Source organism: Hylobates moloch, unplaced genomic scaffold, assembly GCF_009828535.3.
Source record: "Hylobates moloch isolate HMO894 unplaced genomic scaffold, HMol_V3 SCAFFOLD_1, whole genome shotgun sequence".
NCBI classification, from domain to species: Eukaryota; Metazoa; Chordata; class Mammalia; order Primates; family Hylobatidae; genus Hylobates; species Hylobates moloch.
Window position 1 is genome coordinate 95,427,914 of NW_026652276.1, and position 16,912 is coordinate 95,444,825.

A 16,912-nucleotide genomic window follows, 5' to 3' on the forward strand; every position below is an offset into this window, starting at 1 on the left:
CTTCCACATGTCTGGCCACTCCCCAGTCGAGTTTGCTGATTCCTCCTCCTTTACTTGACCTCTAAATGTTAGGAGTTCCTGCAGTTTCCATTCTAAGCCCTCATTTCTCCTCACCACATGTACATTCACTGCCTGGTTAATCTGCTGATTTCCACAGCTTTAAATACCACTTACTTACAGATTAATTCATATTTTAATTGGACTCTCTTCTGAATTCCAGATCCATATTATCTGACTGCCCATGGTTGCCACCTATATTTGGATGTCTTTAACTTAACATAGTTTAAAGAAAACTCTAACTCATCCTCCCATAGTTTGCTTCTCTCTCAGTAGTCTCCATTTTAGGAAATGGCATCTCTTTCTACCCAACTCTTGATACGAGAAACCTGGGAGTCATTCTGGACACCTCCCTGTTTTGCATCCTCAACATCCAATTCATTTACAAGTTCTGTTGATTTCACCTCCAGAATATACTTAAAATCCCTCTACTGCTTTCTACCTGTTCCCTTATAACTCTAGTCCAAGCCACCATCAACTCTCATTTCAACTTCTACAACAACTGAATTAATCTCCTATTACTGACCTTTTCAAAGTATTCTCTACCTAGGAGCCAGAGTCATCTTTTAATCCCTCCAATGACCTCCCATTATACGCAGTGTAAAATCCAAAATACATAACAAGGCAGGTTGATCTTTCCCCCAACTATCTGTCTAGCCACACCTTCTGCAACTTTCCCCTTTGCACCAGCTGCAATGGCCTTCTTGCAGTGCCTGCCTTTGCTTCATTCTCTCTCATCCCTGGATCTTTGCACAATGCTGTTCTCTCTGACCAGAATGCTCTTCCTGCCCCACCGACTGCCCACTGCTCTCTATCTGGTTGGTGTGTTGTCATCTTTGAGACTGGCTTACATTTCACCTCTTCAGAGTGAATTTCCCTCACCCCCAGTCCAAACGAGCACCTGTGCTTCTTTTTCATAGCACATGAAACAACTTGTAGTTGCAGTCATGTACATTATGACATTTTGGACAACAGACCATATATACAATGATGGCCCTACAAGAATACAATATTGTATTTTTACTGTTTCTTTTCTGTGTGGTTTTTTTTTTTTTTTTTGGTTCCCAAGTTTTTTTTTTTTTTTTTTTTTGAGACGCAGTCTCGCTCTGTCGCCCAGGCTGGAGTGCAGTGGCGCAATCTCGGCTCACTGCAAGCTCCGCCTCCCGGGTTCACGCCATTCTCCTGCCTCAGCCTCTCCGAGTAGCTGGGACTACAGGCACCCGCCACCACGCCCGGCTAATTTTTTTGTATTTTTAGTAGAGACGGGGTTTCACCGTGGTCTCGATCTCCTGACCTCGTGATCCACCCGCCTCGGCCTCCCAAAGTACTGGGATTACAAGCGTGAGCCACCGCGCCTGGCCTGGTTCCCAAGTTTTATTCAAGAACTCATACAAAATATTCCAGATAAATGAAATTTAACCCTTGTCTTCCTCCTCTTCTTCGTCCTGGTTAATCTGGAAGTAATGTAATTCGTAACTCTCTTTGCTGTTAGCAACTATGCACAGCCAATATTCTTCAAATATTTTTTGTTGAGATATTTCAAATACCTTTTTGAGAAAGGGACCTCGGATGTCACAGTGATATTGCTCTTGCTCCTTTCGATGGTCACCACCCTCCACCAAGGTTCCCAGCTTTTCCGTTCACTTTGATCCTTTCTTGCAAAAACTGCTCAAAATTGGCAGCATCTGTGATTCCATCTTCTACGGGGTGGGTGCAATCAAGAGTGAACTTCAGAACCTGCTTCTTTTTTTTGCCCCCCTTCACCAAAGGTTTTTCACAGAAGCCATGGCAGCAGCGGAGGCAGAAAGGGAGGTGAGTGAACTCCTTTTCTGTGTTTCGGTATGTTTAGACACACAAATACTTACCTTTATGTTCTAATTACCTTTAGCATTCAGTATACAAAAATATACTGTACAGGTGTGTAACCTAGGAGCAATAGGCTATGCCATATAACCTAGGTGTGTAGTAAACTATACCATCTAGGTTTGTGTAAGTCACTCTAGGATGTTCCAACAATGACAAATTGCCTAATGATGGATTTCTCAAAACATATCACCATCATTAAGCAGTGCATGACTGTACATGTTTTTTGAGTGAATTATATCTGTGTGTGCGTGTGCATGTGCGTGTGCGTGTGTGTTTTAAGAGACAAGGTCTTCTCTGTTACCCAGGCTGGAGTGCAGTAGTGTGATCATAGCTCACTGCAGCCTTGAACTTCTGGCCTGTCTTGCCTCCCAAAGTGCTTGGATTACAGGTATGAACCACTGCACCCAGCCACATCTTTGTTTTGATTGCACGCTAGACTCTTGACTCCATGAAATTATTTATTTATAAATCCATGAAATGGATTTATTTGTTTTGTCTACTGCAACACATCCAGCGCCTAGTCAAATGCCTAACACACAGTAGCCAAATTTTACTTATGAATAAATGAGAACAAAAAATTATTTCTCATTCAAGTCTCTGGCAAATCAATATCTAGAAAACCTGTTTCTTGAGTTCTGATTAGATAGAGGGGCAATTTCAAATCTATACGTTGTGACTTTGGGGAAATCATTTAATTATTCATTTCACAGCTTCTCACAAAAGACAGCTGCAGACTTTCTATGGCTGCATTCCTGTAACACTCCACTCCACTGCAATGTCCTTTGATTTGAAAGTGTCTCCAGGGGAGACTTATCCTGGGTCAGTGAGGGGTGAGGAGAGCAGCACAGTCAGTGCTATGGTTTGTTTGTCCCCACTAAAACTCATGTTGGAATTTGATCCCCAAAGGGGCAGTGCTTGAGGTAGGCCTAGTAGGAGGTGTTTGGGTCATGGGGACAGGTCCCTCATGAATGGCTGGTACTGTGCTCACCGTAGTAAATGAGTTCTCGTTGTGGCAAAACCAGATCGAGAATGGATTGGTTTCCAAGAACAGTAGGCTGCTATAAAGCCAGGGCACCCCTCAGGTTTCCCTCTTTGCACCTGTCTGCTTCCCCTTTGACCTTTTCTGCCATGTGATGATGCAGCACAGAAGCCCTCACCAGAAGCCAGGGCCATGCCCTGGAACTTCCCAGCCTGTGGAACCGTGAGATAAATAAACCTCTTCTCCTTATATGTTACCAGCCACAGGTATTCTGTTGTGGCAACAAGAAATGGACTAAAGCAGCGCCTAAAGGTATGGAGGGGCACACAGGCACATGAGGCTTCTGAGGAAGCTGCTGTCCAGCCGTGCTCACCAGGAAATGACATGCACATATTCTCTGTAATCCAGCAGCTCCATTCCTGGAAGAATGCCTCCAAGAACTCTGCAAAGGCCCTCAACAGGTTCATTGTGTCACCATTTTAGTAGGAAGAAGCTGTACCCAATTTGAGTGTCTGTGCTTAAGGAAATGAATATGTAGTATAGGCATATAATGGAAAACTATGCATCAGTCAAAAGCAATGAGCTGACTAGAGCACCATGGGTAGGTGTCAAAAACATAATGTGAGGCCAGGTGTGGTGGCTCATGGCTGTAATCCCAGCACTTTGGGAGGCTGTGGTGGGAGGATCACTTGAGCCCAGGAGTTTGAGACCAGTCTGGCAACATAATGAGGCCCTGTATCTATTTTTAAAATAAATAAATAAATAAATAATGTAATGTGAGTTACAAAAGGAACAATGAGCTTTATAGCTCAGTCCCACTTAGGTAAATTAAACATATACAAAATATTATTTATGTCTTAAGGATATATATGAATCCAAATATATGAAAGGTAAGTTGGAATGGTATTCATTACTATACTAGAGTGGGTTCCCAATGACTGAATGACAATGAAAAAAGAAAATGATCCTATCCATCCACCAGAGCATCTGCCAAAAGATTGGAAACCCACGGCCACACAAAGCAGAGAGAAGCTTGGCCTTTTCTCTGTACTTACTTGTTCCCCATATTGGTGAGATAGTTGTCCTGCATTAGGCATTCAGTCATGGCTGCAGGCCAGAGTAAACTAACTTTCATAACCTTGACTTTGGCATCATTGGTTTCTTATCCTGGGGAAATGAACTTTTTTTTACTCTGCCTCACTCCGATACCTGGACTACAGGACCCCCACCATCCTGGCTAATTTTCTGTATTTTATAGAGACAGGTTCACTGTTAAGGATGTGATCTGCCCGCCTCGGCCTCCCAAAGTGCTGGGATTACAGGCGTGAGCCACCGCGCCCGGCCATGAACCGTTGTTTTTTAAATAACATATATGTATACGTGTGGCAGCCTGTGGATTAGCTATCAGCAACCCTCACAACTTCTTTGCCTTATCCTAGAGGATGCAGAGCCAAAATCTTTGTCCAGCTTCCTCTGCAGCCAGAGCTAGCTGTGGGAGGCAACGGCATTAGTGAAGCTAGCCTCCCCTATCGTGTGTGTTAGCCACACTTGCTTCACCTTCTTCCAGCTGCAAACTTGTACCAGCTTCATGTTTTCTAGTGAATGTTTTGCCGTTTTGTTGCTGATCTTTAGACATGCATTACTTTATTCTAGTTATTCATCACATCAGTTTTAGATATTGCAAACCTTTTCTTCTAGTATATCACCTATCTTTTATCTATACAGTGTCCTTGGTCAAACAGAAATTTTGAATTTTGATATAGTCAAATCTATCTACTTTTTTTTCTTAGAGATTGCACTTTAAAAACAAAACAAAAAAACAGGCTGGGCACAGTGGCTTATGCCTGTAATCCCAGCACTTTGGGAGGCCGAGGCAGGCAGATCAATTGAGGTCAGGAGTTCGAGACCAGCCTGACTAACATGGTGAAACCCTGTCTGTGATCCCAGCTATTCAGGAAGCTGAGGCAGGAGAATGGGCTGAACTTGGGAAGTGGAGGTTGCAGTGAGCTGAGATTGCGCCACTGCACTCCAGCCTGGGTGACAGAGCAAGACTCCATCTCAAAAGACAAACAAACAAACAAACAAAAACAGATGAGGTCTTGCCCTGTTGCCCAGGCTAGAGTGCAGTGGCATGATCACAGCTCACTGCAGCCTTGACCTTCTGGGCTCAAGTGATCCTGCCACCTTAGCCTCCTGAGTAGCTGGGACTACAGGCCTGTGGCACCACACACAGCTAATTTTCATATCCTTTTGTAGAGACAGAGTCTTGTTATGTTGCCCAGGCTGGGCTCCAACTCCTGGCCCAACTGATCCTCTCACTTCAGCCTCCCAAAGTGCTAGGATTACAGGCGTGAGCCACCATGCCCAACCAGTTTGCACTTTTTAAGCCTTCTTTATGAAATCTTTCATTTGGCTATATAATTTTACCTTTGACATGTAGGTCTCCGATGCATTTAGAGGAAGGACCCAATTTCCTTTTTTTTTCCATATAGCTGAAGCCAGTTATCCCAACATAATTTACAAAATTCTTTCCCCAGGATTTATGATGCATGCTATAGCCCACCCAATTCCCACAGGGTATTTGGTCTGCGTCTGCACTCTCTCTTCTGTTCCATTGCTTTATTTGTCTCTCCCTGCCCCTAAAACCACATAGTTTCAATCACCATGGCTTTAAGGTATGTCTCAGGACTAATAAGGTCAATCCCTCCCACCCTTGCTTGTCTTGTTCAAACCTATGACAGGCATTCGAGAATCTGACTCTTTCGCAAAGATGGACACTCAGGCCAGGTGCAGTGGCTCACAACTGAAATCCCAGCACTTTGGGAGGCCAAGGCAGGAGGACCACCTGAACTCAGGAGTTCAAGACCATCCTGGGCAACACAGTGAGACCTCATCTCTACCAAAAAAATAAAGAAATAAGTCGAGTGTGATGGCATGTGCCTGTGTTCTCAGCTACTCAGAGGGGCTGAGGTGGGAGGATCGCTTGTGCCCAGGAGATCGAGGCTGCAGTGAGCCATGAATGCAGCACTGCACTCCAGCCTGGGCAACAGAGTAAGTCCCTGTCTCAAACAACAACAACAACAACAACAACAACAACAAAAACAAAGACGGACACCAAGTCTTGCAAGGACAGCACGGCAGGGAAGGGGGCGCAGGGCGAGCTGACCTCTCAGTCTGTATATATCTGAAACCTCTGAAAACACTTCTGCCACTTAAACCTTCAAAACAAAAGAAAGATACATTCTCTATGTCAGTATATTCTCTATTTTTTTTTTTTTTTTTTTTTTTTGACACAGAGTCTCGCTGTAGCCCAGGCTGGAGTGCAGTGGCGCGATTTCGGCTCACTGCAAGCTCCGCCTCCTGGGTTCACACCATTCTCCTGCCTCAGCCTCCCGAGTAGCTGGGACTACAGGCGCCCGCCACCTCGCCCGGCTAATTTTTTTTTGTATTTTTAGTAGAGACGGGGTTTCACTGTGTTAGCCAGGATGGTCTCGATCTCCTGACCTCCTGATCCACCCACCTCGGCCTCCCAAAGTGCTGGGATTACAGGCGTGAGCCACTGCGCCCGGCCAGTATATTCTCTAAAACCATGAGAGACGCTACTCAATATGATTTAAACAGATCCCCAAACATCTTTCAACCAACATTATAGGTCACTGTTGGGAACCAACAGATATTAACACGGTTTTTTGTTTTGTTTTGTTTTTTTGAGATGGAGTCTCGCTCTGTTGCCCAGGCTGGAGTGCAGTGGCACAATCTCAGCTCATTGCAAGCTCCCCCTCCCAGGTTCAAGCAATTCTCCTGCCTCAGCCTCCCAAGTAGCTGAGATTACAGTTGCCCACCACCACGCCTGGCTAATTTTTTTGTATTTTTAGTAGAGACGGGGTTTCACCATGTTAGCCAGGCTGGTCTGGAACTCCTGACCTCGAGATCCATCCAGTGCTGGGATTACAGGCGTGAGCCACCATGCCCGACTATTTTATGTCTTTCAAACATTTCACACCGGCCGGGCGCGGTGGCTCACGCTTGTAATCCCAGCACTTTGGGAGGCCGAGGCGGGTGGATCACGAGGTCAGGAGATCGAGACAATGGTGAAACCCTGTCTCTACTAAAAATACAAAAAAATTAGCTGGGCGTGGTGGCGGGCGCCTGTAGTCCCAGCTACTCGGAGAGGCTGAGGCAGGAGAATGGCGTGAACCCGGGAGGTGGAGCTTGCAGTGAGCCGAGATTTGCGCCACTGCACTCCAGCCTGGGCGACAGAGCGAGACTCTGTCTCGCGACAGAGCGAGACTCTGTCTCAAAAAAAAAAAAAAAACAAACAAACAAAAAAAAACATTTCACACCAGTGACAACATCCCTCTTTGTTTTTGGTGTTAATGCTAAACTCTGTCAGTGGCCCCTTATGGAATGTAGCTGGACGTCACCCGAGTCCCCAGGGCAGGAGGGGGTGCTGCTCCTCCGGGACTCACTCAGCTCAGGGGACAACAGGGCTGTTAATGGTACCTCTATGATCAAACTGAAGGTTACTGATTTTTTAAGTCTAAGCAGTAAACTGAAAGATGAAACTGGCTGTGAGCAACTAACCATTCGACTTTATTTTCTCTTTGAATTGGAAATGCTCAAACATGTCTTTAAATTTCAATAACTTTTCTAGTTTTAGGCTGGTAAAAAAAGGTTTGGGGTTGTTTTGTTTTTAGCCAGACCACATACAATGAACATTTCCCACGGTAACTCTGTCACTGGGAATCCACTGGAAGGGAAGTCCCAGTCAAGTGGCAGTGAGTTATTCCCACGTAAAAAGAGGAAAAGCAATCCTTTCACCTCCACTGTGCTAAGATAAGAGTTATTTTCAAGTCAGAGTCATAGCGGAAGAAAAATATTTCAAATGAAAACAACCACAAAGAGGTTTGCGGACAAGGGAGGACAGAACTCACGGCACCCCGTCGGCAGAGGAAGGCAGCGGTGCTTCCCGCGTGCACACAACAGTCCCTGTGGCCCGAACACCCCTGGCTGTCATTGGGGAGGCCGAGTCCTGCTGCCTGTCCTGAGTGACAAGGTGGGACGACAAATGCAAACTCAGGGCTGGCACTCAGCGACAACACAGACCTGCCACCCGGCTGCCAGCTCCATCGCAGCACTGGGGGCAGGAGGGCAGCCCACCACGCCGCCGGGTGGCCAGGGCTGCAGGTTCCTCCGTCGCTCAAGCCACATCCACACGCCTGGACGGCCACACCATCCCCACACCACCCTCCCACACACACACAAAGAAAACGGACCCCACTCTGGAGTCTTGCGGACGCATAGGAGCTGAGACCCACAGAGGGGCCTCCTCTCCTCAGGGCACCAACCCTTCCACGGGTATTTAATAAGCACCTACTGTATACCACACATTGGATGGGCTGTTTTTCAGTCAAAAGCCCAGTGAGTGCGGGGTGGTATCCCCAGGCTTTGTTTAGCCTGAACCTTCCTGGCTAAACCTTGGCGGCTTTACAAACTCTCTAGGTTGCCTCTTTACAAAGAGGGTATCCAAAGCCACGGTGATGTCCCTGTCTCCAGGAACGCAAGACTTTGCACGTCACCATCCCTGAGACCCTGGGCTTGCCAGGCACCCCAGCCCCTCTGAGAGTGGCCCAGGAGAAACAAATGTCGCCACTGTGGATCAGGCCTGAGGGCCTGGGGCGGGCACTCAGCCACATGGTCCCAGTGCGCAGGGGCTGGGGTGGCCGAGTCCAGGCAGCCAGGTCCAATACTGCAGCTCTCAATCGAGGGCAGGTCTGCCTCCAGGGAACAGCTGGCCATGTCTGCAGACATCTTTGGTTGTTACAACTTGGGGGTGGGGGCACAGGAGCCAGGGACACTGCTCATCGCCCTGCAACCACGGACACCTCCCTCAGCAAAGATGCCCCAACCTAAAATGTAACGGGAGGAAGGCAGAAAGCAAGGAAGGCCAGCCTTCCCGGGGCTCTGCGCAGGTTTAACACTCACCCCTCCTGCAAAGGCAAACTAACCCTCCCCTCACCGTTCCCCAGCCCCTGACAAAAACCACATGGCCCTGCCATCGCCCCTCCCCAGTGCACCTAAGTGACTGCTGTCTTATCTCGGTGACAGGACCGAGGCCCTCTCCGTGGGGCACCAGCCCTAAATACCAGCCTTCTGGGAAAGGGGAGTGAGAGCCACTTCCAGCCCGGCCACACCTCCAGCACCAGCCTCCTCCTGGAAGAGACCCTCTAGGTTTTGTGACTCTGGAAATCAGGGGGAACCTGGTGGCTATGAGAAGGCGATGTTTATGGAAAACAAAAACCCAAAGTGCCTGCGTGCATTTCTACAGGTGGGTAGCAGTGAACTAAGTGATGAGTGAACCGGCAGGAAGCACCTGGCTGACACCTTCCCCACCTGACTCCGCAGGGGAGTCCAAGGTGAGGGGCAGGGGAGAGGCCTGAGAGGCTCTGGCGAAATGCTTCCCCTGAAATGGTGCAACCCGTTAGCCCAACCCAGAACCAACTGACTCTTGTTTTTCTTTTGAGTCAGAGTCTCCCGCTGTCACCCAGGCTAGAGTGCAGTGGTGCGATCTCAGCTCACTACAACCTCCGCCTCCCGGGTTCAAGCGATTCTCCGCCTCCCAAGTAGCTGGGATTACAGGCATGCACCATCATGCCCGGCTAATTCTTTTGTGTTTTCAGTAGAGACGGGGTTTCACCATGTTGGTCAGACTGGCCTCGAACTCCTGACTTCAAATGATCTGCCTGCCTCGGCCTCCCAAAGTGCTAGGATTACACGCGTGAGCCACCGCGCCTGACCAAGTGTGACTCTTACCGTAAGAGCAATAACTGGAAATTATTGAAAAACAGTTTCTTTCTTTCTTTCCTTCCTTCCTTCCTTCCCTCCTTCCTTCCTCCCTCCCTCCCTTCCTCTTCCTTCTTGCTTTCTTCTTTCTTTTCTTCCCTCTGTGGCCCAGGCTGCAGTACACTCGGCTCGCTGCAGACTCCCTGCGTCCGCCTCCCGTGATTCTCCTGCCCTGGCCTGCGGCCTGCCTCAGATTCCCGGCGCGCGCCACCACCCCTCCCTCGTTTTTCTCCTTTGGCTGGAGGCGCGGTTTCGCCATGTCGGCCAGGCTGGTCTCCGGCTCCTGACCTCCAGTGGTCTGCCCGCCTCGGCCTCCCGAGGTGCTGGGACTGCAGACGGAGGCTCGCTCACTCGGTGCTCGGTGTTGCCCGGGCTGCAGTGCAGTGGCGTGGTCTTGGCTTGCTGCAGCTTCCGCCTCCCACTTGGCCTCCCAGGGTGCTGGGATTGCAGCCTCTGCCCAGCCGCCGCCCACTCTGGGAGGTGGGGAGCGTCTCTGCCTGGCCGCCCATCGTCTGAGTTATGAGGAGCTCCTCTGACCGGCCGCCCCGTCTGGGAGGTGAGGAGCGCCTCTGCCCAGCTGCCACCCCGTCTAGGAAGTGAGAAACGTCTCTGCCTGGCCGCCCATCGTCTGGGATGTGAGGAGCGACTCTGCCCGGCCGCCCTGTCTGGGAAGAAGTGAGGGGCGCCTCTGCCCGGCCACCCATCGTCTGGGAAGTGAGGAGCGCCTCTGCCCGGCCGTCCCTTCTGGGATGTGAGGAGCGCCTCTGCCCGGCCGCCCTGTCTGGGAAGTGAGGAGCACCTCTGCGCGGCCGCCCCCTTCTGGGAAGTGAGGAGCGCCTCTGCCCGGCCACCCATCGTCTGGGAAGTGAGGAGCGCCTCTGCCAGGCCACCCATCGTCCGGGAAGTGAGAAGCCCCTCTGCCTGGCCGCCACCCCGTCTAGGAAGTGAGGAGCGTCTCTGCCCAGCCACTCCGTCTGGGAAGTGAGGAGCGTCTCTGCCCGGCCGCCCCGTCTGGGAAGTGAGGAGCGCCTCTGCCCGGCCGCCCCGTCTGGGAAGTGAGGAGCCCCTCTGCCCGGCCGCCACCCCGTCTAGGAAGTGAGGAGCGTCTCCGCCCGGCCGACCCGTCTGGGAAGTGAGGAGCACCTCTGCCTGGCCGCCCCGTCTGGGATGTGGGGAGCGCCTCTGCCCGGCCACCCTGTCTGGGAGGTCTACCACAGAGGCCAGAAGCAACGTGGGGTCTGGACGTGGTGGCTCACGCCTGTAGTCCCAGTACTCTGGGAGGCCGAGGCGGGTTGATCACTTGAGGCTAGGAGTTCGAGACCAGCCTGGCCAACATGGCGAAACATATGAAAAATACAACTGACAAACCAACCAACCAACCAAGCGACAACAAAACAGGTCTACCCTGGAGTCATACTCTAATTTTTTCTATTTTCCTCCCTTTCTGATCCTTTATCCCACTTTCTTTTTCTTCCTCTTCCTTCTCCTTCTTCTTTGTCAAATACAGGATTGAGTTATTATCATTGATCCATACAAAGTCCCTCTCTCATTTATTTTCTTTAATTCTCACCCCCCATTTCTATTCCCCGTCTTCCCATGTGCAACCTTCCTAATATGTTTGATATGCATCTTTTTGTTTGTATGTACTTTTAGAAAATGTTGTTTTGTGTGCAAAAAAAAAAAAAAAAAAAAAAAAAAACAGTGTTACAGTGTTGAGTAACCTGGGGCTGGACTCGTTAACACAAACGTACACGGTCACACACGCATGCACACACATGCACACACATGCACACCACACGACCACACGGACACACACATATGGACACACGTGTACACCACATCACCACATGCACAGGCCAGGGGTCCCTTCCCTTTCTCGCCACTTTTTCCAGGTGAGATTGGACGGTTCTCTCACCAGGGAGCAGGGACAGCCCCACGCTGGGTCCTCTGGGGAGAGAATGCAGGAGCTGAAGGGGCCCTGGCGTGCGCTGGACCTCACTGGGCCTGCCCTGCAGGGGCAGATGCGATCCTGCCATCCCGCCGTACTTCTGAAACTACACCACCCACTTCAGTAGGATTTGTTTCACTGCAGCCCCTACCTTCCCCCACAGCAACACCGTGACGCATGCCCCACACTGAGGGCAGCTCTCAGGACAAACAGGAACCACAGCAGCCCCATCGGTGCCCAGGGAGGCGCAGGACAGGCAGGCTGCTGGAAGGCACAGAGCTCCCCATCACTGGGGGTATGTAAGGGAGAGGACACAGTGGGTGTTAGGAAAGCCTCCCCACCACGATTCTTCCACGTCACTCCAACCTGAGGCAGGCTGGCACCCATGGCTGCTGGAGAAGCTGCTACAGTGAACAAGCCCTCGGCTTCCCACCTTCTCCCCTTCTCTGGCTCTCAGTCGTTCCCCTTGGAGGGGCGAGGGAGGAATCGCCTAGTGCCGGCTGCAAACTCACTCAGGGGGATGCGGGACACAACAAAGGCTCAGCGCCCTCCTCGTTCCGTGCCTCCAAGCCAGCAGGAGAGACCTCTCAGAGGCAGGTTCCAGGGATGCGCACAGAGGCCACCTCCAACCCACGGAAAGGCCGTGCAGGTGTCTCACACAGGGAAGTTCCAAGAGGGAGACTCTGTGTGTGTGCGCACCTGTGTGGACATTTCTGTGTCCAGGTACCCATGTGTCACCACAACAACCAAACACACTCTAGCGCAAAGCTTCTGGGCGTGGGCCCGTTTGAGGCAGGGCTGTCCGGCAACAGTGGGGTCTGTGCGGGGTCATCCCCAGTGGAGCCTGGCTTATCCACATGGGGACCCCCCGGGTCTAGCCTTCCCCCAGCTCCATGCAGAGGCTCAATAACCATTCTGTAATGAGCAGAAGCATGTGTACATGCCTCTACCAGCCGCTCAATCTCGAACCACCCGGCCGCCTCGGTGAACCTTCTTGGCATGGCCGAGGGTCACAGGAGTCCCTGGGCCACAGCCAGAGAAGGTCAGCAAGGAAGGATGAGTCCCCGAGGCCCATGGGGCTGGCTCTGGGTAGGTAACACAACCCACTCCAGCCCAGATGAGTGTGTCAGTAAGGCTAGGCAGCCTGATGGACTCTCTTTGGCAGGTTTTGAAAACCACAACCAGCTTAGACAGGCTGTGAGCAGAGGCGCTTTCGCTTGCCCTGAATAATTTAACAGGAATGATTCCAAAAGAAGTGCGAGAGCTTGGCCGGGTGTGGTGGCTCACACCTATAATCCCAGCAATTTAGGAGGCCAAGGCGGGCAGATCACCTGAGGTCCGGAGTTCAAGACCATCCTAGCTAACACGGTGAAACCCCGTCTCTACTAAAAATACAAAAAATTAGCCAGGCGTGGTGGCGGGCGCCTGTAGTCCCAGCTACTCGGGAGGCTGAGGCAGGAGAATGGTGTGAACCTGGGAGGCAGAGCTTGCAGTGAGCCGAGATTGTGCCACTGCACTCTAGCCTGGGTGACAGAGTGAGACTCTGTCTCAAAACAACAACAACAACAACAACAACAAAAAATTAGCCAGGCGTGGTGGTGCATGCTGTAATCCCAGCTATTCAGGAGGCTGAGGCAGGAGAATCATTTGAACCTGGGAGGCAGAGGTTGCAGTGAGCCGAGATCATGCCATTGCACTCCAGCCTGGGCAACAGAGAGACACTCGATCTCAAAAAAAAAAGAAGCCTGTGAGCCTCAGACAAGCTCCTGTCTCCTGCAACATGCACTCTGGCCCCACCGTCCTACACTGGCAGTCACCTATCACCTGTGAAGGAGGCGGGCCTTCCCAGGGCTCCTCCTTGCCCGGTGACACGGAATGCAATGGCCTCAGGACAGGCCAGGCTGACCCCCAGCCACACAGCAGCAACCCTGGCCCATGCTCTGCAGCCCCACAGTGGCCCTGTCCCACTCACTTTTTGCCCTCCGCTTGGCAGAGGCAACGCACGGTGGAAGAATGACCAAAATTCTGTGTCTGACATTGAAGACCCTTTGTTCCTGTGCAGAAAACATCCCACCACACACCTCTTCCCTTTCGGGTTTCCTGGCCTCACAGGAGGTCTTTTTGAATCAGGAGGGGAGAGACCCCATCTCTGCCACTGGATCACCGGTCCTTCCAAGGGACCACTGGATTGTGACACGGCAGGGTCAGGATGAAAACCAAATCCCAGAAGTGGCGACCTTTGGGTGGAGGAAGGATCCCCAGGTGCAGGCAATTGGGGGTGCTTGTCTGAGCAGACTTTAAGAGCCATAATTAAAGCAACCACAAGTTACTCTTTTTATTGTTATTTTTTTGAGACAGGGTCTCACTCTGTTACCTGGGCTGGAGTGCAGTAGTACAATCCTAGCTGCAGCATCTGCGGCTCAAGCCATCTTCCCACCTCAGCCTCCTGAGGAGCTGGGACTACAGGTATGCACCACCATGCCTGGCTAATTTTTTTATTTTTTGTAGAGATGGGGTCTCACTATGTTCCCCAGGCTGCTCTCAAACTCCTAGGCTCAAGCGATCCTCCTACCTTGGCCTCTCAAAGTGTTGGGATTACAGGTGTGAGCCACCACACCCGGCCAAATTTATTTATTTATTATTATTATTTTTTTGAGACCGAGTTTTGTTCTTGTTGCCCAGGCTGGAGTGCAATGGTGTGATCTCAGCTCACTGCAGCCCCTGCCTCCCAGGTTCAAGCGATTCTCCTGCCTGAGCCTCCCGAGTAGCTGGGATTACAGGCGCACACCACCACACCCGGCTAATTTTTGTGTTTTTAGTAGAGACGGGGTTTCACCATGTTGGCCAGGCTGGTCTCGAACTCCTTACCTCAGGTGATCCACCTGCATTGGCCTCCCAAAGTGCTGGGGTTACAGGTGTGAGCCACCGTGCCCGGCCAAAATTATTTTTTATGACACATACTGATTAAGATAATCAACTTCTTTCCACCAACTGAATAAATCACCAGACACAGTGGGCCCCAGGCCCCGGGGCTCTCAAGCCCCGCGGCAGGCACTCAACGCTGCCCGCGCTCTCGGCACTCCTCGGATAGACAATGATTGGCTGCCCGTGGCCGGGCCCTCCTCAGAAAGGCCTCCCACTGCCCAGGTACCCACAGACCTGCGGTACGCCGAGTGTACCGTGGTCACCTCTGGAGACCTTGCCACCCAGCAATGCCACGTAGGTTTTGGCCTGGGACGGATTCCTTGATTGTCTTTTCACTTCATTGCCCCAAAAACTCCCCGACAAGGTCGCAGGTGCTTAGGGACTTGCCAGGACCCTGTATTTAACAAGGTGTGCGTGGTTGCTGTGGTCAATGAGATGACTGCTGGAGAACTGGACAATAATCTGATCAGACAAAAGAACAAATGTGGCCTCAAATATTGCAAGAATATTTGAGGTTCCTCAGGAGCCTCTGAGGAACACCAGCCAGCCTCCTGCCGCATAGACAAACTACGACTTCCCAGACAGCTGAGGTGAAAACGGTAAGTTAAAGAGGAAACCTTCTTTGGGAGGCCAAAGTAGGAGGATCACTTGAGGGCGGGAGGTCAAGACTAGCCTGGGTATCACAGCGAGACTCCTGTCTCTATAAAAAGTAAAAAATTAGCTGGGTGTAGTGGTGCACCTATAGTCCTAGCTACTCAGGAGGCTGAGGTGGGAGGATCGCTTGAGCCCAGGAGGCTGCAGTGAGCTGTGGTTGCACCGCTGCACTCCAGCCTGGGTGACAGAGCAAGACCTTGTCTCAGAAAACAAAAGAGGAAGCCTTCAAACATCCAGGACACAGGTTCCAACTGCCTCCCACAGAGTGAGCCCGCCCCACGTGTCTCCTGCACCACTCCTTCTCCCCGTTCCCCGGCTGGCCTTCTCAGAGCTCAGACCCACGGCTCTTCCTGAACCTGTGGCCCTCCTCACCTGCCGTGATGGTGTCCACCTCCTTGGCTGCCAGCTCCTCCACATCCGACCTCTTCCTCAGCTCAAACCTCCGGGATAAACCTTCTCGAGGTTTCCATAATTCCTGGATCAAGAGGGGCTTCTCACTGTCCCCAAACACCCGAAAGCACTGGGCCTGCCACCGCTGCCCGGCGTCGCCGGTTTGGCCCACCACGTCACACAGCACGTACTGGCCGGCCTGCCCAGGGTCCAGGGCGTACCGCTCCAGCGCCTCCTTCACCAGCTCACGGGCGCTGGAGGTGCCGGTGGCCAGGACGCTCTTGTAGTGGGTTCCTGTGCAGACACTGTCCCCAAACACCTTCAGGACACCAGGGGCCGAGAGCTGGGTGGAGAGCTCGGCGGGGTCATCACTGGCGCCCAGGCTGGAGAAGGTGGAGTCCAGGTCCCGGTACTTGTAGCTCAGCGTCCGGGACAGCATGCTGGATAACAGCTGGCTCTGCCGCTTCAGTTTGCTCTTGGTGGGTGGGGACATGATGAAGTGCGTCCCATAAAACATGGTGGGCGAGGCTTCATGGATGAGGACCGGGGGCTTCAGCCAAAGGATGTGGGGAGGCCGTGACCTGTAAGAAAAAGTGAGAGAGGTTAGCGTCAACCATTGTGAGCACCAAGAGCAAATGAGGCCACAGGCGGTGGCTCCTGCCTGTCATCCCAGCGCTTTAGAAGGCCAAGGTGGGAGGATGGCTTGAGCCCGGGAGTTCCAGACCAGCCTGGGAAACATAGTAAGACCCGACTCTACAAAAAATTTAAAAATTAGCCAGTCATGGTGGCATGCAATGTACCCACTGCTCTGCAGGCTGAGGCTGGAGGATGGCTTGAGCCCAGGAGTTCAAGATTGCAGTGAGCTATGATCGTGCCACGGCCCTCCAGCCCGGGCAACAGAGCAAGACCCCGTCTCAAAATCTAATGGACATAACAGGCCATAGGCATCATGGTCCCGCAGACCTGCCACCACAGCACCTGAGCAGAGGATGTGGCTGGAGCCTGCAGGGCCACCAGAGACAGAGAGGACTAAATGGGCTGGAGCGCCCTTCAAGGAAAGCCATTACTGGAAAACGCAATGAGGTCGCCACGGTAAGACACGCTCCGCTGCAGGGCTTGGATTTCTGGAGAGTGCTGGGCGCGGTGCCCGTGTGTGGTGAGTGAGCATCAAGGAGCGCCCCCCGCCCACCGCCCGGAGCCGCCCCCAGTACCGTCACAGCCACAGAAGAGCAGCGAGCAGCCCGAGGGCA

General features: G+C 51.8%; 1 protein-coding gene and 1 pseudogene across 3 annotated transcripts in view; both read right to left on the reverse strand.

Moving 5' to 3' along the window:
* Window positions 1–16,912, reverse strand: part of RADIL (Rap associating with DIL domain) — an 84,929-nt gene that overhangs the window by 63,168 nt on the left and 4,849 nt on the right. For all 3 annotated transcript variants that reach the window (XM_032755780.2, XM_032755781.2, XM_058442309.1), the window contains exon 2: window positions 15,645–16,243. In XM_032755780.2, the coding sequence (XP_032611671.1) occupies window positions 15,645–16,179 (535 nt within the window). In that variant the 5' untranslated portion in view covers window positions 16,180–16,243. The remainder of the gene's footprint in view (window positions 1–15,644; window positions 16,244–16,912) is intronic.
* On the reverse strand, window positions 1,393–11,924 carry LOC131383914 (large ribosomal subunit protein eL22-like; annotated as a pseudogene).